The sequence below is a fragment of the Poecile atricapillus genome, chromosome 3 (genome assembly GCF_030490865.1).
Source record: "Poecile atricapillus isolate bPoeAtr1 chromosome 3, bPoeAtr1.hap1, whole genome shotgun sequence".
Lineage (NCBI taxonomy): Eukaryota > Metazoa > Chordata > Aves > Passeriformes > Paridae > Poecile > Poecile atricapillus.
Window position 1 is genome coordinate 6,384,298 of NC_081251.1, and position 25,215 is coordinate 6,409,512.

General features: G+C 43.0%; 1 protein-coding gene across 1 annotated transcript in view; it reads right to left on the bottom strand.

Annotated features, from left to right (window-relative positions):
- The window catches only part of ADGRF5 (adhesion G protein-coupled receptor F5), a 41,832-nt gene extending 17,482 nt beyond the window's left edge, over positions 1-24,350 (bottom strand). Inside the window, exons 1-8 of the mRNA XM_058834164.1 lie at positions 24,030-24,350; positions 7,099-7,253; positions 5,605-5,732; positions 3,430-3,490; positions 2,700-2,864; positions 1,125-1,304; positions 604-731; positions 80-138 (exon numbers count right to left, since the gene is read on the bottom strand). Of these exons, the coding sequence (XP_058690147.1) occupies positions 80-138; positions 604-731; positions 1,125-1,304; positions 2,700-2,864; positions 3,430-3,490; positions 5,605-5,706 (695 nt within the window). The 5' untranslated portion in view covers positions 5,707-5,732; positions 7,099-7,253; positions 24,030-24,350. The remainder of the gene's footprint in view (positions 1-79; positions 139-603; positions 732-1,124; positions 1,305-2,699; positions 2,865-3,429; positions 3,491-5,604; positions 5,733-7,098; positions 7,254-24,029) is intronic.
- Positions 24,351-25,215: the final 865 nt, after the last annotated feature.

Genomic DNA, 25,215 nt, shown 5'->3' on the forward strand with positions numbered 1-25,215 from the left:
ACCTTTGCTCACTTGTGTCTCCTTGACACTGGACAGAAAGTTTTGTGTCTTACAGGAAAAAATGAAATTATTTACTTACCTGAAACCCATTACTGTTGCCGATACAAAACCTGGCAAACATCTGTAGCTGGCATTAAACTGTAAACAAAGACAGGTGACATGGTGTAAGTCCTGTGTATTACTGCAGTGTGCTTAAAATAGGAAACTCTCCACTCCTGAGGTGAGTAAGGACATGTAGCATATCTGATACAAAGACCTGGTGCTCTCCTGGTGTCATGGAATACATTTCTGTTCATGGTTTCATTCCATGTGTACCCACGTGGACTTAAGCTAGCACAAATAATATGATCTTTTTTTCATGCTTTATATACAAAAGATCCCTAAATACTTCCCAGTGTACTAAAATGAATGGAAATATTTTCATTGGCATCAGTGGAGTCAGCTTTGGTCCACTTTGTAGCTCCCACTGCTGCACACTTCCCAGCTCCCCACAGAGACACTGACAGTCCACCCAGGCACTTGGGGTAAACACATTATTTTTTATATGTTATATATTTCTTAGGGTGCTCTTGACCTTCAGAGATGAAAAACTAAAGTCATTACCGCTTTTTCAAGGTCCACTTTGTATTTTTGGTATAACACAGAGGAAGAATCCTTGAGATCATCCTGGAAGGCTGAGTCAAGTCTGACTGACATATTCATTACAATGGGCTCTCCCATACCACATGACTCTGTATGGAGAGACATAAAAACAAATGCAAAATAATCAAAACCAATGCTTATAAAGTGAAAATCTGTTGAAAATCTGATGAGATGAAACTTTCTTTGCTCAGCAAAAGCTGAAAGTCCCAAAGAGGCATGGGAGTGACTCCAGGAGCTGGGGCTCCAAATGCAACTAAATATCTGCAAGTGTTTGGCTCAAGGTGGCCATATCACAAGGAGAAGAGTTTTAGATCATCTCTGCAAACTTTCCACTTTCACAGGCTGTGTGGTAGCCAGCTCAGTCCTGATGTGCTTTTTATCACACCTTTTTTTCACTATTCTGACCTCCAAGCAGTGAGTATATGTATATGATACAGAATATGATCTGGACAGCAATGAAGTTGTGCCCCGTGTCTCCTTACCCTCGGTCTGGGGCTCACAGTAGGGTCCGTAGAAAGGCATTTTCTGCACGTAGCCACAGGGCAGGGCCAGCTCCAGGCTCAGAGAAGGGCAGGGCATCGCATCACTGCACACTGTGCTTGGCCAGGCATATCCATTCTCACAGAAGCAGCAGCTGCTGTTCTCACCACTGGGCAGGCAGACTGGAGTCAGACAGACAGAGAAATACTATGAGAATGGGAAATGGGGCATAGCTATTGCAAGATAAACATTCACCTTTCTTCATGACAGGGATCTCAAAAATGTTGCCCTTCTTGTGGGTTCACTTGAATGATGCCACAGTGATGAGCTGACACCTTGCAGATTTTACTCTATTAATTGTAAATGACTAACCAGAAATGGGAACCAGACTGGCACTGGGAAAGGTCAGATTAATTACTTTTACCTGGCATACTGCCCAGGGTCCCATAATACTTTTCAGACTGGATATTTTTCACCTGACCTAAAAGCAAGTGTACAGGCTTTTAAAGATTGTAAGAGCAAGATCATTCAGAGTCCCAATGGCTAATGAGGTGTTGTGTTGTTCTGTACCCTGGCAGATTCTGTGTGAGAAAATGTAATATTATCCTTAAGTGCTTTAAAACACTAAAAAACGAAACCAACCAAAAAGACCCGTCAAAACAAAACCAAAAACAAAACCAAAAACAACTCCCCCCAAAATTAAACACAAAACCAAACCAAAACAACCCTAAAAAACCCCCAAAAAACTCCCCAAAACCCACCCCCAACCCGCCCCCGTAAGAAAAATTGAAAAAAAACTAAACAAAACAGAGCACATCACTGCAATCTTTTCTGCTCTTAATGTGTCATTGGCAAAGTAAGATGTTAACAAATTGGTTTTCACACATTACATGTGAGCCTGAAGGCCTTTATAAGATGCATTTGCATCTTATTTTGGGAACTTTTGAACACTTCCTTTCGCTGCTTTATGGTTCAGTGATAAAAAGGTATCAAATCTCCTCTGCTGTTGTAAATGCTTGGTGTCTTTGTATATGCTGCACTATATTACTCAAATGTGATGTTGCTCAACCACAACTCATGTAATAAAACCTGTCTGATGATATCTTGCCCTGTTAAGAAGAGGTTAAGTGAGCTCTGTCTCATGCAGACTGTCTCTGTCAGGGTCAGAGTACAGCCTCTTACAGCCATCTACGTTCCAGATACAGGAGGAGGGAAGTAAACAGTCTGATAACTGCTGTCACAGCTTCCTGAAACTTGAAAGTAACTCAGACTGCTTGTTAGCTAAACTGCAGCAAAATCCTTTGGCTCAGGCTTCCTCCGGCTTTGTCCTTTCCTTAGGAAGAGAAAAGCATTCAGAGCTATTCCTAATGCCAACATTATATAAAGAGGAGTGGTGAGAGTCAGATAGCAAATATGCTGTTTTGTGCTACAGCTTCAGCCTAGCTGGGTATTTCAGCAGGAGCAGAGATGGCTCTGTTTGGCTGATTCCAAAGCATGAGAGGTGATAAAAATGGGAGACATCAAATACTGACAAAACCCCATACTATGCAGAATAAACAAATCAATAACCAACCCACCTGTTGTAATGCTCATGTTTGAAACTGTTGTTTGTACATTTGAAATATTAATTGGAAGATTGATGTTTTTGAAATAGTCTTTGATTGGCTCCAGGTAAGATGAGTCCTGCAGGCTTACTTCAATGTCAACAGTGTACTCCGGAAGGGGGAGGTCAAGAATAAGCACTAAAAGAGAAATAGAATGAGACTGCAAAGCTGTGTTTGAGGGTAAATCACAAATTGATGGCCTCCAGCTTAGTATTTGGGGTCTTTGTTGCTATTTGATGGTAGCTTAGTGTGGCATTCTGCTTAGGGAATCCTCTTACTCCCACTCAGCAGACATTCTGCTCCTGTTCTATCTGCTGCTTGTCTGACAAAAGTCAGATTTCTCTGGTGCCAGAGCATAGGAAGCTGATAAAAATGACATCATATATTCATAGAATAGCTGTCTCATCCCTTCTCTCCTTAGAGTCAGTAAGTTGATGGGTTGCCAACCACAGACTGAGCCATATAGGATTATCTTGTCTTTATCTCATCCCATGAGTTTTCTCACATTATCCTTCTGATTCTGTTCCCCATTGCACTGAGGGAGAGAGAGCAAGTGGCACTGTGGTGCTTGGCTGGGGTTAAACCACAACCACACCTTGTCCTTGATGTTCCCTGTTCAGTACATCAAGAAATGCTGTCCCTAGCAGTGATTTCCCCCTTGGCCTACTAGAAACCTGTTGTTACCATACATTTGTGTACGTACTGTTTCGCTTCTGCCTTTGCATCTCCGGGTAGAAGCTGTCCTGCCCTAGCGTGCTGTCAATCTGTGAGGAGAAAAAAAAAAAACCAGGGTAAAGCTCTGTGAGAATAACAAAGTGAAATTTTAGCTGCTGTTGTTGGCAAAAGGAAATTAGTGAAGAAAATACTGACATAGGTAATTTTTTCCCACTAATCTTGGCCTCACTTCTCTAACCTCCCACCCCATCTTCCTCTTTAAACAGAAAATTTCTGTCATCCAAGCAGGGAAGGGTTAAGCACCAGCTGAGGGATGAACTTTCGGAGTTTGCAGATGCCTCTTTGCATATCTCTGCAAGCCAACTGTCCCAGCTCAGGAGGATTTTTGTGTCTGAACCTACGGGGCTGACACCGTGCACTTAGTCCTGGGCCAGCCTTGTGAATTGCTTGGGGAACCTGGCCACTTGGCCTTTGAATCCAGAAACTGGACTCTGATCACCTTTTGCTTTCCTCTTTGCTCTGAGCTCCCATGTCTGCAGCAGCAAAGCCAGCCTGAGCAGGAGAAGAAAGGGGATTGAAAAGCCTTGGTTCCAGTTGCCAGGTCAGCTATTTTGGGGCCATCAGTAACACACAGACGACCAGGGCAGGGGTAGCACCATTTCACTATGGTTGGGTTTACACAGACTGCAGCCAAGTGAGATTCAGACCATCTTATCTTTTTTTAATTGTGCCCTAAAAATACACTGGCACCACCGTTAGCAAGAAAGGCTAAAGAACAAGCAAAGACGCAGGCAGGAAATTTGCAGCTTTGCCAGTTTCTTGGTTCCTACTGAAACCTTTATTTACAGAAAGGGTGAATAGCTTGGCAACTCTTAAGCAATCTCTTTACATAAAGGAACCATCTGGTGTGTGATTAGAGCTGGGTTTTGTATCACAGCTGTGCTGGGGTGAGGATCCCAAGGCGTGCTGACACTTTTTGCACTGCTGGGATGGCACCTTCGTGTTAGAGGTTGGCTGCAGGAGTTATCCAAAGTGCACTGTGACCCACATCTTCCTCCAGGTTTGGACTCAGTGGTTTCCTCTTCCAGTTATTCTCCCAAGCAACCACAGGGTACTGCTAGGTTGCTAAACACTTCACATATTTCACACCATTAAGTAATGACTCATCTGCAGGCTGTCCCATGATCAGTGGTGCTAAAAAAAAGAGGTGTTGCTTTTTTCATGAAAACTCCTAATTGCTGAGATGAAGACAGCTTGAAAAAACAGACCAAATGAGATATCTGGCCACTGTTAAGACATCTACTGAAGTGCAGATGAGGCTGCTGCAACCAGACATATCTTGGTTTGCCAAAGCAGGGGGTAGTGGTAGAAAGAGCTTAAGGAGTTCCTACCTTCCTCTTCACAGTTCCTTTCCTTTTTTTTCAACTTTCCCAGAGAAGGAGGCTCTCCATTTGCTCACAATGGAGAAGATAAAAGAAATATTGTCTGGTCTAATTATAATTGTGATGACCAAGAGTGGGTAGATTTGTAGACTAGTTTTCTTTATCAGTTTATATTTACTTCTATTTGGTTAGACCCTTTACTTTCTCTGTTCCTCTTTTGTCTTTTTTGTTAGGGAAAATTTGTGCAGAAACTCTCTGTTAACAAACACTTGTGCAGGATGAAGCAGAAAATGGTTTTCCATAATTCACACAGCTGGTGAAAGAGAAAGTATCTGTGAGGATTACTGAAAAAGTGGGAAACTGAAGTAAAATCTCAGTTCATGGGCAACATCTAAACACAAATCACTCAGGAGTGGAGTTTTGGTCATGTGCACTTGTCCTGCTGTTGAGATAGTTCTGTCACCTACCTGCAAACACATCACTTCTAGATATATTTGGTTCTTCTCTCACAGGATGGGTGAATTCCATCCCCAGACAGTGCCCACATAAATGTTATGTAGACTTTTCTCCAGGGACAGCAATTGAAATCCCTTGCAGATCAACACAGTGAGAAACATGTGTTTTGTTCAGTGTCTTTTGGAGAGGTTTTAAGACTGGGAAACATGAAGAACCCAGTTTTGGATTTCTCCATCTCTTTCACACACTCTGGGTTCAGATTCCCCCCTGACTTCTTCCAAGGTTTTGTGGGTGTAAAGGAGAACATCAAGGTGCTACAAGCAGAGACCCAATGAAAACCAGTGGAGCTGGGGAAGAATACTCACTACATAGGAGAATGGATAGAAGTTTGAGCCCTGTGGTTTCTGGCAGCAGGCTGAGACCAGCAGGAACAGGCAGTGGAGAACTCTGGTGGTTGGGGGCAGCATTTTTCCTGGTGACTTTGCTGTGCAGCCTGAAAAGACAATGAAGCAAAGGGACCAGGGAATTTTCATCTGATTCACACCATAGGAAATACCAGCCCACTCCACAAAAACAGTGTGTTATGCCTCCCTCAGCAACTCTGCCTGTTCAGTCCACACAAGACAGGCCTTATAGCAGGGCCTGTAATTATTCCTGTGCATTGCCATTAGGCTGTTTCCCCCATTTCTCTTTTGTCTCATGTCAGCTGTACCTACTCAAACTACTAAAAGAAATTGCTTGGAGAAAGCAGAGTTGTGAGCAGATTCCTAACGGGAACCAAGGAGGTACAGAAAATCTGCCATGAGAAAAGTTGACTTTGGATCTTCAAATATCCCTCTCAAATATCTTCAAATATCTTCAAATATCCACAGCCAGGAGATGAGGGAACAGTTAGGAATGTTGCTGCAAGTGAGAGCCTGTCATGTTGCAGCAGGGAGAGCTCTGCTACCAACTGTATCCCACTCTGGAGAGGACTGCAGCATCACCATGGGCTCAGCTACAGATGTCTGTGTGTTTGTTAACCCTTGGCTAGCAATGGACACAATGAAGAGTGGCATCTCCTGGAAATAATCTGTCTAATCTTGAGATTTTAGCACACTTCTCCATTAATTGCACTGAAGTTAACAAATAGGTAAACTAGAATCTAGGGACCATGGCACACAAGAATATAAAGTGGTGCCTGAGATCACACACCCCCCACACTCCCACACACCCACACCCCAATATTATTTTCTACCTCATTAATACCTGAGCTAATTTAGTCACACAGCAGAATGGATGATGAAACATAAAGGGAGAGGTAAAATATTCATGGATCCTTATAACAAGTGCTGACACATTTATGCAACCAAAGGGAAGAGAGAAAGGGAGGTGAAGAATATATAAAAGATATGCATTTTAGTATGAATATGCACTCTCTAGTTATTCCTAACAAAGTGCTTTCTTAGCTCCAGAACTAACAACTAGTAAAGAGCTACAGAAAAAGGCAGAACCCAAAAGGATTGTGAAAATCGTTTTAAGCACTGAGGAAAGACTCTAAGCATAGTACTGAACAGTGCCTGAGTGGATAACATCAGCCTGATTAAAATCATGAACTCTTGTAAAATGACAATCTTTTTGAATTGAAAAGGTTGTTCATCCAAACTCAAGTCTTGCAAGGCAGTGAGTCACTAAAGGAAAACAGAAAATCAGCACCTTCTGAGATCAGTGGCTACCTATTGCAACCATCAATACCATTGATATGATCAAAATACTTTATCAGAGCTGGTGCTCCCAGGCACTGGGACTTTGCTGGCACTTTCCTGCTCAGAGGAGTCCATGACAGAAAACAACAACATGAACATGATCTGTGGTCTCACCTCGTGAACTGGAAGAGGATGGCAAGGAAGTTGTAGCCAAGCATGCACTTGATATCACCAAGGTGGATGCCCAGAAGTCACCATTTATAACTTTTCTCACCAAATTTGGTTCCTAGAGAGATCCATCTGGAGTGGGACTTCACCTGGATACTGACCTGGTTAAAATATAGGAGGCAAAAGTAGGAATAAATTATTTTCTTTTCCAATACAAAGATGTCATCACTAGAGCTCTGCAGGAATGAGGTGTAAGCCTGTACCTTACTCTCTGTTCTCAAGTGATGCGGAAAAGGCAGTGACCAGTGATGCAACACCGTGGAAAATTTTACATGTTTGAGACTAATAAAAGCAAAGTCTGCCTGTGAAGATCTGCACTGGGGTCACAGGCAACTGAGTGACTCGATCATGAAATTCAGAACTGGTAAGTGTAAGGTAGAAAGAAATTATCATGACATCATGTATTCTGTGATGGACTCTGAACTGACAATTACCACTCAAAAAATGGGGAAATGAACATTGAAGAAAATGTCAACTGAATTCTGAGATGCAATTAAAGAAGGAAAATTAATTTTAAAATATTTTAGGATAGCAATGGAGGGAAAAAAACAAAAACAAAAACAAACCCCAAACCGTCCAAACCAATACAAACAAAAAAAAAAACCAAAACAGAAGTAAATAAAACCAGAATAAAATAAACAAATCAAAAAACCAAACCAAACAAAACAAAAAAAAACCAAAAAAAACCCCCTCTTTTATCAAGACATCTGAGCTAACACAGTATAAGTGCTCTTATACTCCTGTACAGGAATAACCAAAAAGAAGGACATCACAGTGATTCAGAGTATCTTCCCACCCCACCCCAAAATCATTTAATGTAAAATAGTGTTACAGGCTTTTTTTAATCCAATCAATAAATGACTAACAGAATTGGGGGAAAAAAATGTGGGGAATTTCTTTTCAGTTTCCTGGGCATGTCTGTCACTATATCCAGAATTCTACAAAAGAGGCTGTTTTCCTGTTTTGAAGACACCATCCACTTGTAACAAACTCAAGACTTCCATAGATCTGGCTGATCCCAAGATCAGTATGGATTAAAGTGAATCATGAGGGAAACATTATAAGCTGTGACACAAGTTTTGAGACAGTGACATGACTTAATAATTGAAGCAGTAACTAAACAAAGGTTTCTGGTAGCTTTGTATGTTCAGCATATTCTCATAACATACGGAAAAAATCTTAATCTGGACAAAGTGTTTGTGTCACATTGGTGACAGGTTGATGAAACAGGTAATAGAAAGGCGAAAAGGTCATTAAACAAAATTTATGATGAGAGTAAAAACATCTGGCATAGTTTTGCATGTATCTTTTGCCCTGCTCCCCAACTTGCCTTTATATTCAAATGTTGTGGGTCAGCCTCTATTTTCAAACACATCTTTTGTGTGACTTCATGTAGCTGACAGCAAACACCCTCTTAACTGTACATGTAAAACACCATATAGAGGACAACTCATGTAAATGAGAACTGGGCTGCTTCTCTCTCAGGCTTTGGTAGCTATTTAAAGCTCCAAAACATCCCAAGCCAGTATCTAGAAAGCCAAAAAAACAGCAAACAAATTGCAAATGGGAAAAAGTATTAAATGTTCTTCTCAAGCAATGTGGCTGCTCCCCTCATTCATTTAATTTCTCAATGAATAAAACATTGCTGTAAACTTTTTAGAGAGCAAATTCTCAAGTATCTGTCTGCCTTCAGTGGACAAAGCACATGTGCAGACACATTCCTCCTTTCTCATACAAACTGTCTCCTGGGAAACAATAACTATCCTCAACTTATAAAGACCCAGAGAGCTACAGAAGGTCCAGATTTGCTATGAAATGCTTGTTCTCCACAGCATTCAGGCTGGAAAATATTGTTTAAAGTTAATCCTAAAATGCAGAGTATTCCTAGAGGTAAATAAAAAGGTCTCATTTTAACCCAGGACATAGGGGAGATACATGACCTTCTTTTTAATTTTTCTCTAAACTTCACGTTTTCATGAATTTTGTAAAATAATTACACCTCTTGCAAATCCACTCAGCACAATAGTCACCATCACACAGGTTTTATAAAAAAAGACAACACCCAGAGATTTAATACGATTTACCTTCTCAGGTGGTTCAAAAAGAAGATCTTCTAATTAAATTCATCTTAAACATCATCTGCTTTCTACCATAGCCCAGGTTGCTCTCCCAAAGAGATATTAAACTACAGGAACTTTTATAATTAGTTGAACAAGTTATTACTGCCCAGAAAAGAAGTTGCCTCTAGAGCCTGCACTCAAATTTCAAGTATGAGGCTCAGCAGATATGCCACTGCAGAAAACCCACAAGGCATTTTAAGAGATATTTCCTGATACCATTCATCAGGTTGTACTCATTATTTCCCCCTGCACTGATCTGAGTCCTTCAGTGTCCTATCTGCAGATTAGTGGACTAACTTGTTCTGCTGCTGTTGCTCACCTTCTTTGTTCTAACAAAAGAGGGTGTTGAGGACTGAAAGCAGAAAAATCATGTTTTGTAGCTCTGGCAAAATGTCTGTGAGCTTTGACTTAAGCTATAAAGGAGGAAACACATAAATTTTCCTACCTGAGCTGGCAGTATGCTCGCTGTGGGCTGGGCTGGAAGGCTCTATGGAGACACCTTTATGCCCTTGGAGAAGCTGCACAGAGATGCAGACCTGTGGCTCTGATGGCCACAGTAATTCCCAGAAATCAGGGGAAATTCTGATGTGTTATGTATGTTTTTACCTTGAACAAAATCTGGAGCCAAGAACACACTGAACAAATAGAGGACATCTGTCCAAGTAACAGTGGAGCCCTTGTTCCTACAGTGTTTGATAACAGTTGGTTTATCAATGGAATTTGTTTCCACAGCAGTGTGTGAGGCTGACTGAGCTCTGTGGAAACCCCTGGCATTTAGCTCATGTTGTCGGGGAATTATTTTTTAAACACTGATTAATTCAGGAGACAGGTCTGTTCCCTTTTCTGCAAAGCTGGTCACCTGCTGCTCCCTGCAATGTGGTGAGTCAGACCTCAGCCATTTGCAGCAGTTTTAAGGTGATTAAATTGGCATGACTGATGCCCTCATTACCCTTACAGCATGTCTTTGTCATCACTGTCGTGGTGGCATCAGTCTGATTTATTGCCCACCCAAGCTGGTTCAGGAATCTGAACAAGCAGAACACCAAGGCTTCATCTACAGCACTTAATGCCACCACCTCTCCCTCTGCAGATTGGTTTTATTGATGGCCTTGTGCTGGTGCCTTCCAGATTCTTACTCAGTTTAACTCCCTGTCCCTGCAGAAAACTAAAGCAGCAATAAGGTGTCCACCTCACTTTCATCTGAGTTTGATCAGCTTAGAGAAGGTCCCAGTTAGTGCCAGGGCCAGAGCAAGGAGACGAGCAGCTAAGTGGCCCCAACCAGGGAAGAGAGATGGAACAAGGGCTGGCAGACAGGGCAGGAGGGTAAGGATAAGGAGGACCTCTTCCTTTCTGCCCTAGCAAGCTGTTCAACACAAGTTCATGGTCTAACCCTACAGAAAAAACTGATCATTTTCTCCCACAGTTGCTCCCTTGGCTGACTGCTTGCAGGTTTGAATGAGCAGCAGTGACAGTGCAGAGGCTGAGATGAGGAGGAGGAAGAATTGGCTTAGGCTGAGTTACCTGTACCTGTGGTGGAGTCACACTTCCCACATTGCTAGCCCTTGACTAGAAAACTGGTTTGTGTTAAACCTTCTTTCTCTAAACCCCCTCTTTTTCTCTTTGCTTTTGCTTTTGTGTTTTGTTTTTTTGTCATTGTTGTGTTTTTTTCAAATTTTAAGAAAGAGCATCCTGGGGTGTGAGAATTGGAAAGGATGTAAGCAAGGCTTTCTTAAAAGAGGGTTTCTACTCAAGGCTTATCATCAAACTGCAGCCTAAAGGTATGAGAAATATTGGTTTAATTTGTAGGAAAATGGAAAATTATACAATGTCAGAGCATTAGGTATGTAATCAGCTTGGTATGTGAGCATAGGGGATGTCCTGATCATCCTGATGTTTTTTCCTGTACTCATTCATCATGTACTGTCATGTCACCAGAAACTCTGAACTTCCTGTATCCTAAAGATTTAAAGTTTCAACAGCAGAATATTTTTTTATTTAAACATTTGAGTTCACAGACTCAGGAAAGCAAACAAGAGGTGCGTTAGAGGACACCTGCTCTAAACCAGAAGTGCTCATCCAAACCAAAGCAGAACTACAGGGAACCTGTAATTCACTGGAAATGTGCTGTTTTAAAAGCATTTTGCACACATTTCATCTGTCATGAAAGATGGACCAGGGTAAGGTTCCCACACAGCTGCACCCTGGGAGATGCTGTTCAAAGAGAAAGCAAATGTGGAAACAACTTAGAAAGAAGCTGTTGCGGCTCTCTTAACTCACCCATCCTCATTCCAGTCCTGGACATTCACACTTCAGTCTCATCACTAGAAATTAATCTCAGCAACTTGTGCAATCAATCCCTGTTGGAACCCTGGACAAAGAGAATTTCATGCTTTCTGTGCTGACAGGCACACACCCACAAGAAAACATTGTGTTTGACCTGAGGCCATGGAAGAGGCTTACAAAATTAATAGACAGAACTGAAACTGTGAGTGTGTAGTTTAAAAAGAAGTTTGTCATATCACTTGGTGTAAAATTTAGACTTTAAGGTTTTAGAATACAGTAATATATATGCAACAAGATGGACGTTTTAGGGTGTTAACTTGTCTTGTTCTTTCTTCCTTCTTCTTCATGGTTTTAGGTGGTATTGGGTGATTGGATAAAAAAGTATGCAGTGTGGAACATGGGTGTTTGGTTATAGGGCTAAAAGTAAAAATAAATTAGTTGGCATTTGATAATTGGATTGTTTATGCTTAAAAGACCTTGTGGACAGAGCCCTAGGCCACCATTTGTAGCTAGTTGGATTAGTGTGTAGAAGTGCTTACTGTCTGTAAAAAATGTAATATAGATAAGAAAAATAAATATCCTAAGTCTGAACATGAAAGCCGTCTCTCTGCTCATCAATCCTGATCCTGGGGAAAGGAACCCAGAGACTTTTACAAAAGCCCACTGTTAATTGTATTCAAATGCAGAAAAAGATGCCAGAACCTTCAGAACCTGGACACAACACTGCGGATTCTTACACCATCTGCTGTTCTTGAGTATGAATTTCGTGTGTTCAGATGGCCAAAGTTGTGTTTTTAACATGTGAAAACAGAGTGAATCCCAAGCATATTGGAGCTAATAGGTAGATTACTTTGAGGTAACAGTTTTTGGGGTAAATCTGAGTATGCCTTGGGCTTCATTTATTTTCTCTATCACATGACTTTAGATAGTTTTGCCCACCTCAGTCCTGCAGAAATTATTCTGGAGAGAGTCCTAAGAAATTGGTACCTAAATTCACTCACTGTAACAATGCTGAAATATCATGATTAGATTTTTTAGCAAATTTTTTTAATAGAAGACCTGGGAGGTAACAAAAGTGCACTGTGTGATGCTGTTGATGTTTTGGCTGGAGCCCTGTGTCCGGATGTTGCTGTATTGGAGCACATCCAAAGGAGAGCCATGGGAATGCTAAGACAAGAGCATTGTATAACCTCAGTGACAAGAGAAATAATCTTGTGAACAGGCTGAAGGTTGTTCAGATTAGATAGGACAAGACTCAGGTATGGACACAGTAACAGTTTGTCCCTTGAAAAAGGGCTGACATGGATGTTCACAGTAACAGCTGGCTGAAGGATATCGTGAAGCCACATAATCTGAAGCAAAAGTAAATATTCTGGTGATTATGGAAAATATGTAATTGTAACATTTAGAAGCATAAAATCAGGCTACCCAGGGTGGCTGCAAAGTTTCCTTCAGTGGAAGTTTTTAAGAACAGGCTATACAATTGCTGACATGAAGGAGAGCCTTTGATTCTGCTCCCTTGTGGGTTTGTGGCAGTGGGGTGATGGGTAGATTGTTTGCTGATCTCTTCTAATTACTTCTTCTAGAAGTGTATCTCTACACTTCTTCAATTTGTGCAATAAATTAATTCAAAGAGATTCAGAGATGTGCAAGAGCACAGATCTGTGTTCTCAGAGCTGTGTTTGGACTGACCAGGGCAGTGATTGTTCCCCTGTGGTTGGCATTGCTGAGACATCAAAAATCTTGTGTTCTGTTTGGGGGCACTCATAACAGGAAAGCCATTGAGGTACTGGAGTGTGCCCTGAGAAGAACAACAGAGGTGGAGAAGGGTCTGGAGCATGGGTCTGCTGAGAAGCAGCTGAGGGAGCTGGGAAAGGGGCTCAGCCTGGAGAAAAGGAGGCGCAGGGGGGACCTTCTCAGCCTCTACAACTCCCTGACAGGAGGGTGAAACCTGGTGGGGTTGGGCTCTGCTCCCAAGTAACAAACAACAGGACAAGAGGAAACGGCCTCAAATTGCTCCAGGGGAGGTTTAGATTGGACATTTAGAAAAAATTCTTCAAGGAAGGGGTGGTCAAGCACTGGAACAGGCTGCCCAGGGCAGTGTTGGAGTCACCATCCCTGGGATATTTAAAAGATGTGGACATGTGGACTTGAGGGACATGTGGTCTGGCAGTGTTGGGTTAATGGTTGGACCCATGACAAGTTTAGGAATTCCTTTCTGGATCTTTGCAGCACAATATTCTCACTGGTTTAAGCACAGAGGAGGTAAACTGTATCTACAGCCCTATCAAGGGTTTCTCCAAAACAATATTTCCTGAGGAGGGAGAGGGTTCACACCTTTTTCTACATCAGCTCACATTTTCCATCCTTGTTCATGCAGTATTTATCTTTCTTTTTGACCTATGATTAATACTTTAGATTCCTCTATTCCTTCATCAGCCTTCCCGTGAATTGTTGATGACCTTTTTACATACCCAAATAATCTACATAGAAAATGAAAATAATTTAGACCCAGCTATCTGAGGATCAGGCTCAAATCATACCATGAACAGGCAGGACTTCCTGCAAGGAGAGAACAACTCTCTAGGACTCATGTTTGCAGGGCAGAGTAGCTGAAATAGCAACCATTTAGCTGGATGACTGAGAGCACAGAAAACACTGCCCAGCTGAATGTCTGAATTATCACGTTCTCCAGGCATTCCTAATACTCTGAGAGAAGACAGAAAGAAGTTTCTGCAAGTGTTTTTAACACGTTCTGGACAGTGCCAGTTAGCCCTGCAATGTTTTCCTAGCCCTCCTGGCACAGTTCACAGTTGGACTTACTGCTTGTCACTGGAGAACAGCAACCTGCCAGATCAGTGAGGGTATTCTTGCATGAATAAGCATCAACTGCCACAGTTACTGGCTAAGCATTAACTCAGGGAAGGAGGAAGGTGAGAAACAGTCTGGCACATTTGGAGAGGCATGAACACTATCCTGGTTGCTGACCAGCTGTACAACTGACCCCTCTAGGAAGGTACCACACCAAGGCTGGACCTCAGGCCAGCCTCTCCCATGGGGCTGGGTGACAATACACCTGCACTTACAGCCACATCACTGTGGTAGGACAGGAAGGGCACCTTTGGCAGGGAGGTGATGCCCACAGGATTCTTGGGGATGGTCCTGTGCACAGTAGAAGCTGGATTCAGTGATCCTTGTGGGTCCCTTCCAACTCAGCATACATTGTGATTCTGTGACAGCTCATGGCTTCTATGGCCTTGGCAGTGCAGTGTGATACAGACACCTGGGTTCTACCAGAGCCAGAAATAACATCTGTTGGCATTCTGTATAATCCCTTGCAGCAGGGCTGCTTCTATAGACATTCTCTCAGACCTGTGACTCCTTACTTGGGCTCCTTAGCTCAGGTAACCTCTGCTCACCCAGCGGGACTTGGCCTATTCCACCTCATCCTCCTGTCTGACTAACCATCTCTGTCTCTTACAGGCAGACACATTTGTAAGCCTTTGTTATCGTGCCAGTCATGTCTTCTTTCTAGAACCTTTCTGACAGCATTTCTCATGTGATGTTATGACTTAAGAAAAAGATTTCCTGATTCTGGATGCATCTTAAGCACAATGTCCAGCTCCTAAGTTCCTCAGAGAGACAAGAGAGACACACTGGACAGAGCCCAGCAAAAGGCCATGAAGATCTTTAAGGAGTTGGAGCGTCTGTCATACCAGGAGAAGCTGAGAGAGCTGCTTAGCCTGGAAAAGGAAAGGCACAGGGGGATCTTGACAATGTCTGAAAATAACTCATGAGGGAACCTAAAGATACCCCCAACCTGCAGTGGCTTCTTTGGTAAGGGATTATAAATGCAGCAGTGGAAACAAGCAGTTCTGTTTCAGAAGACACACAATTATCCTTCCCCATGCAGCCATCCCACACAGAAGTATTTTATTTCTGTTGGCTGTCACCTTTCTACTTGCTGTGTCTGGAAAAGTGGCCCCTCTTGTGCTGAAACGGAGATGAATACACCTTTGGCATCAGCAGGAAGAAGAAAACAACCAACCTTGCAGGTGCCACACATCTTCAACCAGCAGTTCTTTGTGAGGTGGGCATTAGTCCACAGCCTCAGTTCTTGTCCCTCTGCTCTGGCTGTGAGACATGTCCTGGATCACTGAGGCAAAGAGATCCCTGTGTGGTCGGGCAGCCATATTCTGCTTTAAAGCCTCATTGTAAAAGCCTTTAATTAAGTGATTTTTACTCCCTTGTTCACACTGAGGGACCATTCTTCATCCTTTCTAATGGGCTCTGGTTGCTTAGTGTCATGAACAGATTTGCCCTTGGTTGGATCCAAGGATTCTCTAGCCCAGTTGGTTCTTATCCAACAAGGGCTGTAGCAGAGGCCCTTGGGAAGAGTTTTACAAAAATGAAGTTTGCAGCAGCTCATATTCAGAATGTTCTTTCCACTTCTGGCTATCAGAGCTACAGGGATTTCTAGAGGCAAGGCAGGTCATTGGTGTTTAACAGCCCTAATGGCCTATTAAGCTGACACAAATGAAGCAAATTATAGGAAAATCTACCAGAGTGTGCAGAATACATAATTTGCAGGGGCAAGTAGGTCTGAATTCCTTTGCTTGCTTTGAATCTACCACTCATTAGGGTCAAGCTTGATCCTTAATTGTCAAACTAGATAGCAGAATTTTTTCCATGGCCTCATACCCCATATGTCCCTTTCACATTCCCCATCAGCTGTCAAGGATGAAGAGTCCTATGCTATTTTTGCACAGCAGTCCTCCTGCCTCTTTGGTACTTGTTCTACATCTTTCCACGTTGGCTGTATTTTTTTTGGTAATATAGTTAAGCTCAGTTATCCCCATGCCAGCATTTTCCTGTGGCTTAAACAACTCTGCCTCCCTCTGGGTACTTTGGATGAAAGGCCTATGGTGCTGAGAGATGTGGAGATGAAGGATGCCTGAAGAGAGGAACCAGGAACTGCTACAGGTTAGGTGTGAAGGGAGGGATCTGCAGCTGGCACAGGACAGTTTGGCTCCATGGCTGCCCAGTAGCCTGTAGCACCTGAGCCTTGGTTACCATTTGCAAACAACTATGGAACATTTTCCCAGAGTCTCGAACTCTGGGGCTAAAGCCTTGTTTTCACTGCCTGTCCAGTTTGTTATTCCTCAGCCACAACAGAAGAGCTTTCCTTTCTCTGCATAAAGCATGACCTTTGGGTAGTGCGTAATAAGTTGGATGATCAGACAATGTTTGTTTCAGACAGAAAACACACAATGACTTTAAGAAACACACACCCAGGCACAACAATATTTCATGGGAGAGTTGGCTAAAAGGGAAAGGGGGGACAAGGGAAGTTGCACTGACCTTAGATAACACATCTGAATGAGAACAAAAATAAAATAAACAGAAATTAATCAAGGACACAAAACTGAACTGCTTGGTGATAAGGATTCAAACAGGCAATAAACAAGCTGTGGCATACTTTCTCTATGATGTTTGTGGAACTGTGTTATTCCAGCTCTGTGGTGGCATAGCGCAGGGGGCTGAGTTTGATGGGATGCTCAAGGATCTCTCGGACAGGAGCAGATGTTTTGTTTTCTGGGAGAATAGAGGGGTAATTCTCACTTTTGTTGATTTTGTGCAAACAGATGTCATGGCACTCATAAGTAAGGGATGAATATTCCCCATGCCACATGGCACATTAATATGCCAGACTGAAAACAGTGATAGCTGCAACCAAAGTGAAATGGCATTCAAATCAGCACTTTACTAGAAAAAGAAAGCCCAATTCTTGTCTTCTTCCTGGCAGTTCTTTCTCACTTCCACTCCTCCTTGACCTTCATGTTGGAGTTTCATAGAGAAGGAACAAAGAAAAAAGAAAAAAGAGTGCTAGTCAATTAATTCCACCCTCCTATTTCAGCCCTTTGTATGCAGCTGGGTACCACATTTTGGAAAGACTGTGGAACAGAACACACCAGCTCACCTCTGACGACTGGGATGGAAGAAGGGATGTGCCCATGAACCTTCTCTTCTTCTCCTTGTGCTTTTTGGAGCATCTACAGTGGGGTGCAGGCCTAATTTGCAGTGAGAAGTAACTCAACACGATATTTGAAGCTCAGCACTGTGGGAGTACTGGGGAAGGAGGAACTTGCCAGATACTCCCATATCAATGTGGTGAAGAGTGAGGTCTAACAATATCCCTTGCAGTGGAATTTCCATGGGCTGCAATGAGTTTTGGATTGGGTCCCTGAGTCAGGCCAGACATGACTTACCTCTATAGACTAAAGTACTAGAAAGTCTGATGACTGCATGCTTCCTGCTCATTTCATTTTATTAACCTCTTGAATATTTTCCTGTTATTACTGCAAGTGCAGCTGGCTGTGTAGGAAGCTCCTGTAAGTAGTGTAGGTGTCAACCTTTTGGAGTTTGTACAATCCCGCTCTGGACAGAGGGTGTTTCCTTTCTGAGGGCCTGGCTTGTCACACCTAGCAACAAAAAGATGGAAGTACAAAATAGCATCCACCTTTTGCACATAGAATCATGTAAATGGAGGGAAATCCCTCAAACCAGTGAAGGCAGGTCTCTGTTGTCCATATGTCTTAATTGCCTTCTCTAATGATAAAGCCTGAGAGAAAAAATTAATTGTTTCTATTTTGTTCCACTGATTTCACTTCCAGCCTTACTATTTTTGTACTGATCTGTCTTCCAGAGCACAGAGAACTCAGAAAGGCTAAATAGTGCTACTATTTAACTTACTGGAAGGCTGCACCTGTCTATAATATTTTCAAAATTATCAGAACTCTTATACCTTCATCATTGGCATTCAGGTGTGAAATCAAGCCACAGTATCATCAATACAGATGGGACTAGTTTGTTTTACTAGTGTTCAGAAGGTTTTAAGGGAGAGTAGACTTTAGACATGCTTATCCTCATTCAAAACTACATCACACTTCAGACTGACAGCAGGGATGATCCAGACTTGTGAATCCATGTGGTGCTTGTTGGGTTCACATAGACAGCAGTGCAAAGACAAATTACACCTGATGACAGGTTTGCTCTTGAGATACAACACTAAGGAATGGCATTTTTCCAGCCTCAGGATGCCTTTGGAGAGCTTAAACAAACACCTGCCATGAGATGTAGGGCCTGAGTAGATGAACTGCTGAGGTCCCTTTCTGCCTTGATTTAGGAGGCCTAATCTTGTAGTTACCATGTTCCCTGTCTCAGACAATGCTAACACCAAGACTTACAGGAATCCTTCAAAGAACAGTGTGGGCCAGGGGCTGTTCCCAGCCAGCAGCACAGATTCCCGTCTTTAGAGAGAACTGGGGAGTTCAGGCCCATGGAGGTGAGCCATGCCCTGACCGATGGACTCAGGGTTAGCACACCCTGCCCTGTTGCTGTGACACTGTTTCTCCTAACTGTAGCATGGCCTAAAATAAAATGCACATTTCAAGAACAGGAAGGTTCTCCCGCTCCCTTCCAGCTCAATGGGATGAAGCTGGTGCTGAACTTTGCTCATATCTCCTACAAGAAGTTTTCTGAGGCCTTTGTGTTTCTCCCTGATGACTCTACAGGCAATCTAGGCCTTACTTCAGTAGGAACCTCCTCTGCTTCAACACCCTCAAGAGCACCTGTACTTATGTTAGGGACAAGGGAAGTTTCCATTAACTGCTGTCAGATGGATCAAGCATTTGTCAAGCTCGGTACTGTCATGCTGGAAGAGTGCTGGAAGAACCATTGCAAGGCTGTCCAGAAACAAGATGCTAACAAAAAGAGCAGACAGCTTTTAAAGCAGATTTTCAATAATAACACAGAACATCTCCCCTATAAGGACAGGCTGAGAGATCTGAGAATGTTCAGCCTCAAGAAGAGAAGGCTCCAGGGAGGCCTTAGAGCTTCTTCCAGTACCTAAAGGGCTGGAGTGACAGGACAAGGGGTGGAGATGGCTTTAAACTAACAGAGGACAGGTTTAGATTAATTATTAGGAAGAAGTTCTTCCCTGTGAGGGTGGTGAGACCCTGGCACAGGCTGCTCAGAGAAGCTGTGGCTGCCCCACCCCTGGAAATGTCCAAGGCCAGGCTGAATGGGGCTTGGAGCAACCTGGGATAGTGGAAGGTGCCCCTGCCCATGGAAAGGGTTGGAGTGAAATGGATTAACATCCTTTCCAACCCAAAGCATTCTGTGATTCTATGATTTTACAGTCTGTGTGTCCTAACTGCAATAAGGGGCAGAGTTTATGAAAAGCAGTTGAACCTTCTAAGCCATAGACTTTAAACAGGATGGATAACAAGAGGAAGGAAGGAAGGAAGGAAGTGCCATCAGTCCTGTTTCATTGCCAGAGACACTTGAGGCATGTACAGGCTCATCTGGGATCTCAGATCAAGGATCAGCCAATCCAAATTTTAGGGACAATGTGCAGGAATTTAAAGAATTTCTCTCTCAAGAAGGCACATCAAAACAATTTCAGGAGGAAGGGGCATTCTGTGAATAGCCTGTCATAAGGCACGTAGGGACATCTTTGGAATGAAGATGGCTTTCACACACTCAGCCTAATGGTCATGGAGGGCCAAGCCTTTGCTCACAGGATTGAGCTGAAGCAGGAACTCTAGTAGAGCTTTTCCTCTGTGTATGAACAATTGGGGGAAGCTCTGTCGTTTTGAGGAATTTCCGAGGACAGTAAATTACATACTCGATCACAGCTCTATTATGTTTTGAGGGAAGGCATTTGGAAATTAATATTTCATATTAAGATTTAAATAGGGCATGCATACAGCTCTGCTGCTCACAAGCACCCTCAAACCTGGCTGCCACAGCATTCTCCATCCTGTTGAGGTGAGTTTAAGCAGACCCTGGGCTGGCAGCAGCCAGCCTTGTAAGCAGATCCTGGCTATCTGTGTGCCTCAGTTCTCTGCTGCCAAACAAGGATGATATTTGCTGTCTCTGCTTCACCGGGTGCTTAGAGAGACCCTGGGGCAGGAAAAACCCATCAGTGATTGCACTAATGATCTGATAAAGCAAGACTTGTGGAAGTACCTACAAAGCAAATGAGATGTGGCTCCCTTTTCATCAAGAATGAAGGAATTCAGTGCCATGAGTGGTCGATATTAGGAGACCTTTGAGGTCTTCCTGAAACAAGTATTACCTTGTGTAAATCAGCTGATGGAGATGACACAAGGGAGTTTAAAGGTTTTTTTCCTGGGCTGGGAAGAAAACTTCTGTTTATTCAAAAGTGGTGCATTGGAAGGTGAAGGCTGATATCCTGTTTTCATGGCCTGACCCTGGTCTGAAGCTAAACACCTACACATTCATTTACTGCTCGTCTGTCAGAGGGGTGGAGGAGAGAATAGGATGAGAAAAAGTGCAAAAACTAGTGGATTGAGATAAATAAAGGTTAATAGAGAAAGAAATAGGAGGAAAAAAAACCCTGATGTGAAGGCAATCCCTCACTACCTCCCACAAGCAGATATATATATCCAGAAAACGTCCAAGCAATGGCTGGTTTGGAACACAGCCCTGACTTCCACTATTATTTTTTTGTTACTGAACATGATATTATGGTTTGAAACATCCTTTTTGTGAATTTAAGTCAACTTTCCATGTTGTGATTCCTCCCAAGCCTGACCCCTCTCACTACAGAGTCAGTAGTAAGAAAGTAAAAGCCTTGATGCTCTGCAAGCACTTCTCAGCAGTAGCCAAAATGCTGGTATGGTATCAACACTTTTTCAGCCACAAATCCAAAATAAAGCACCTTATGAGGAAAGTTAATTTAATCCCAGCACACCCATCTTGTTTGGATTGCTCAAATGGGAATTATGATGGAGAGGAGAGGGGTTTGGGGCAGAATTCATTGCATGCTTTCACAGGAATAAGCTGAAATTTGTGAAAAAGATATAAATTCTTTGTAAATATGGTGGATTAAGGTTACAACATCCATGTCACGTCATGGGATGGCTGTGAGAGTGAAACTTCTTCCAGGCCACCACCAACAGCAGATAAGCCCTCAGAATAGGCTGCAAATATAGTCAAAAACTCCTTAACAAAGTCCACTGGTGCAGCACTACAACATGCAAATATAGCAGTGTAATTACTAGACATCTGCTACAGTGAATTATCTGCTTTGCAGGAGCTAATCTTTTCTAAAAGAAAAACCCAATCAAATAAACGAGGAATCGATCATTCGTCCATCAGAGAGAAGCAAGCCATTGCAAACCTTTTGCTATCTCTTTCCCATTTTACCTGTTCCTGCACACCCACCTTGTACATTCCATCTCATCCACATTCTTAGTACAACCAGTTCAGGGCCACTATCACAGCCCCACAGTTCCTGCCCTCACCCAGTGCTGGCTCTGTCCTCGCAGGATGCTGCCCAGCACAGATAAAGGGACGAGCTGCTGCTCCCTTACCAGCAGGGCAGGTGCTGGATCAGATTAACCCATGGGTGTAACTGCCCCCAGGCAGGCTGAGCCACATGTAAGATCATTTGAGAATTAAACTCTGTATAAATATGTAATTGGGGTGGATCTGCTCATGAATGTCAATTGAACCCCTTTTGAAGATCACGATCCTAAGAAACTGTTTCATAGAAAACTGGAAATAGTTTTCTGCAAGGAGTTTGGTTTTACTATAGATTCATCCCATTTGATCCTAAAAAGCCATGGTTCTTGCACAAGGCTGAGGCTAATTCCAGCAGCAAACCACTTCTGTTTCAAGTGCAATACAGCCCCAAAATAATTATGTCTTCATGGATGATGCAATTCACTTCCATGCTTGTCTGCTGTCTTCTGGCAAACTGTGAATCACAGACCTGAGCAGGTAGGTTTTTTGGTCAAGATGAATGGGTTAAAAAAAGGAACTCTAGTAAAGGCTGCATTGGTCTTTTGTGTTATAACAATGAGAGGAAGCTCTGCCTAGTTTGAGGAATTTCCCACGTCTCCAATTCAGATGTTTGAGAACTGCTTTATTAAGCCTGCCTAAGAGGTGTTAAAAAATAAAAATAACCAAGAAGATCAGGACAAAGATATCTTCCCAGTGCCTACGCATGTTCTCTTTGTTTGTTTTTTAAACCTGGACCACCGGACACAAACTCAGACGAATTTTAGGGAAGTAAAATAGTGACAGATGCCAAATAGTCACAGCAGGTTCCTGCTGACTGGCTGACCCATCACTGAGTTCAGTCAAGTGTCACTGCTACCCAGGTGCTAAAGATTTGCAAAATTTCTTTAAATATCACTTCATTCTGTAATGCCACCAGACATCACTGGACGGGTTAAGTGACAGAAATAGATGGGGAATTTTCTGGGTGAGAGGAAAATCTATGGGTTGCAAAATACCATTTTCATCATGCAACAGCAAGTAATGGAAATGGGAGGAACAGAGCCTCAGGCATTCAGATTCACAGCATCCTTTGCCTTGCTATTTTCTTGCTTGTCACACGCCCATTGCCTTCTAAAACTGCCACTGAAAGCGTGAGTTACAGCATTCAAACAAAAACACCTTTCTCCCCCAAATCCAAAATCTCGTGCACGTAGGTGAGCATCACTTTCCCTTGATGGGGAGAGAGAAACAAGGTTGTACAGGGTCACACCACAGAGCTGCTTTTTTTCTGAATCATGACCATTTAAGCAAAGTGGATACTGCTGCACCAGAAATGTTTGGAAATGGAGCAAAACTTTCGGGAGTTTCAACAGAGGTGAAAGCATCAGAAAGCCTCCCTGTACACTGAACACTGGCAGCAGCACTCCAGAACAACACCATAAAACTTGCTTTCATTTAAGCAGCTGAAAACACAGATAGAAAAGAATGGAAACAAGGTAAATCTGATACTCAAAAACAGTATACAGCAGCTTCTCAGCCTGTGATTGTGGGTGCCCCAAGTCCCTCTACCCTGTCAGAAAGTTTCTAAAATGAAACTGAAGGGAGATTGCTATTAAAAGAAACAAACCCACCGTTCTATACACTAACAAAATACAGCGCCTGCATCTGCATTGCAAATTCCAGCCACTGTAAGTACAAAACAAAGTGGAAAAAAATTCTAAATGCTATTGCAGTTGACTTTTTTTCCCTCTGAAACTCTGCAGCACAACTTAGGAGGTAATAAATGCAATGAAGATTAGCACAACATTTCCGTGCACGTTCCTCTTTACCTCCGCAGCCCCAAGCTTAAACTAAAGCAATCATAACCTCTATTAGCATTTACTAGCCAAGTGAACAGGCAGTAGCAGTTTGTCAGAAGCCTGAATGCCTTAATTCGTACACTGAACAGCCAAAAGCATCCTACAGAAACCTGCCAACTAATCACCACAAAATGAAACCTGTGCCGATTGCAGCTCTGCTGGCAGAAACCTGCGGCAGGTTTACTGATGATGCAAAACTCACACCACACTGTCAGAATCCAGACCCAAAAATTCCTTCAAGCCATCCTTGCCCGCCCCAAAGTGTTAAAGCCATGCCACATTTCACACACAGCATCCATACCTGTGGGGCAACAAGTGCTGGTCCTGTCCGAGTCTTTTCCAAACTTGTCCTCTTGCGCTGGGATGGAAACTTCCCATCCAAGTGTCACCTCCTGCCTCAGCCTCTGCCCTTTGTTTTCCCAGGATCTCACACACCTGCTTTTCCCCGTGTGCTGTTGCTTCTTGGGCTTGGGGTTTGTTTTTTTGTCTTGCTCTTCTTTTTGGAACAAATTAAACAGACCGTGAGCAATTCTCAGTGAGCAGGAGAAAGAACCTTTTGGCTTGTGGTGATTTAATCAAGCAAACCCCGTGACCTCCCTTTCCTGCGATCACTGGGAACTGATCCCTTCTCCACCAGCGCAGGGTGGAGTTGCAGCTAAAAAGCACAAGCTTGAAAGCTGGAAGGGCAGGACAGGTCTTCCTCCTCTGTTTGTTGTGTCAGAGAACATGGTGATTCCTGCTGCTCCGAAACACGGAGGTGACCTCTGGCCAGGAAGGAACCTGGAAATATTTTCTAAGCGATTTCCTGCTGCTGGGGGGAAAGTGGATGTGAGGGACACTTGGGCGGGGGTGGTAACAGAGCTTCTGAGGAGTGTGATTTCAAGATGAGCAAAACACCTTTTTGGTCATCAGTGGTGTGGATGTAAAAGAATTATTTTTTTTAATTTATTTATTTATTTTTTAAGCACAGGGTAAACTGTTCTAAGGGTCTCGGTTTTCACTGTACTGAATAATCTGGAGCTTACAGGTGCTTCTCAGACTTTCAGCTATGGTGCCTTCCATTCTAAGATGTGCTGAAATACTCTGCAAAGCAATAATGGAGAACCATTCCACACAGAGCTTGTGTTCAGCAGCACCCCAGCAATGCAGCCGTGCCACAAGGGCTCCCTGTCAAGGTACAGAAGAAATCTCAGCAGGCTCATCAAGAAGAAAAACTTTTCCTGGAATAGCCCTTAAACTGTGCTTGCAGGTCCTTTTGCCTCCAGTTGGGGATCTCAGAGTGGATTTTTCAAGCATTAGCCAAATAACTACACCCCGGGAAGATGGGGAAGGTGTCCCACAGCTCCGTCCTGGTTATGCTGATAAATGAAGGACACTGTAATGTCCTTCCTTAGAATCACAGAATCATGAAAGGGTTTTGGTTGGACAAGACCTCTAAGGTCATGGAGTCCAACCATTAATGCTGCATTGCCAAGCCCATTTCTAAA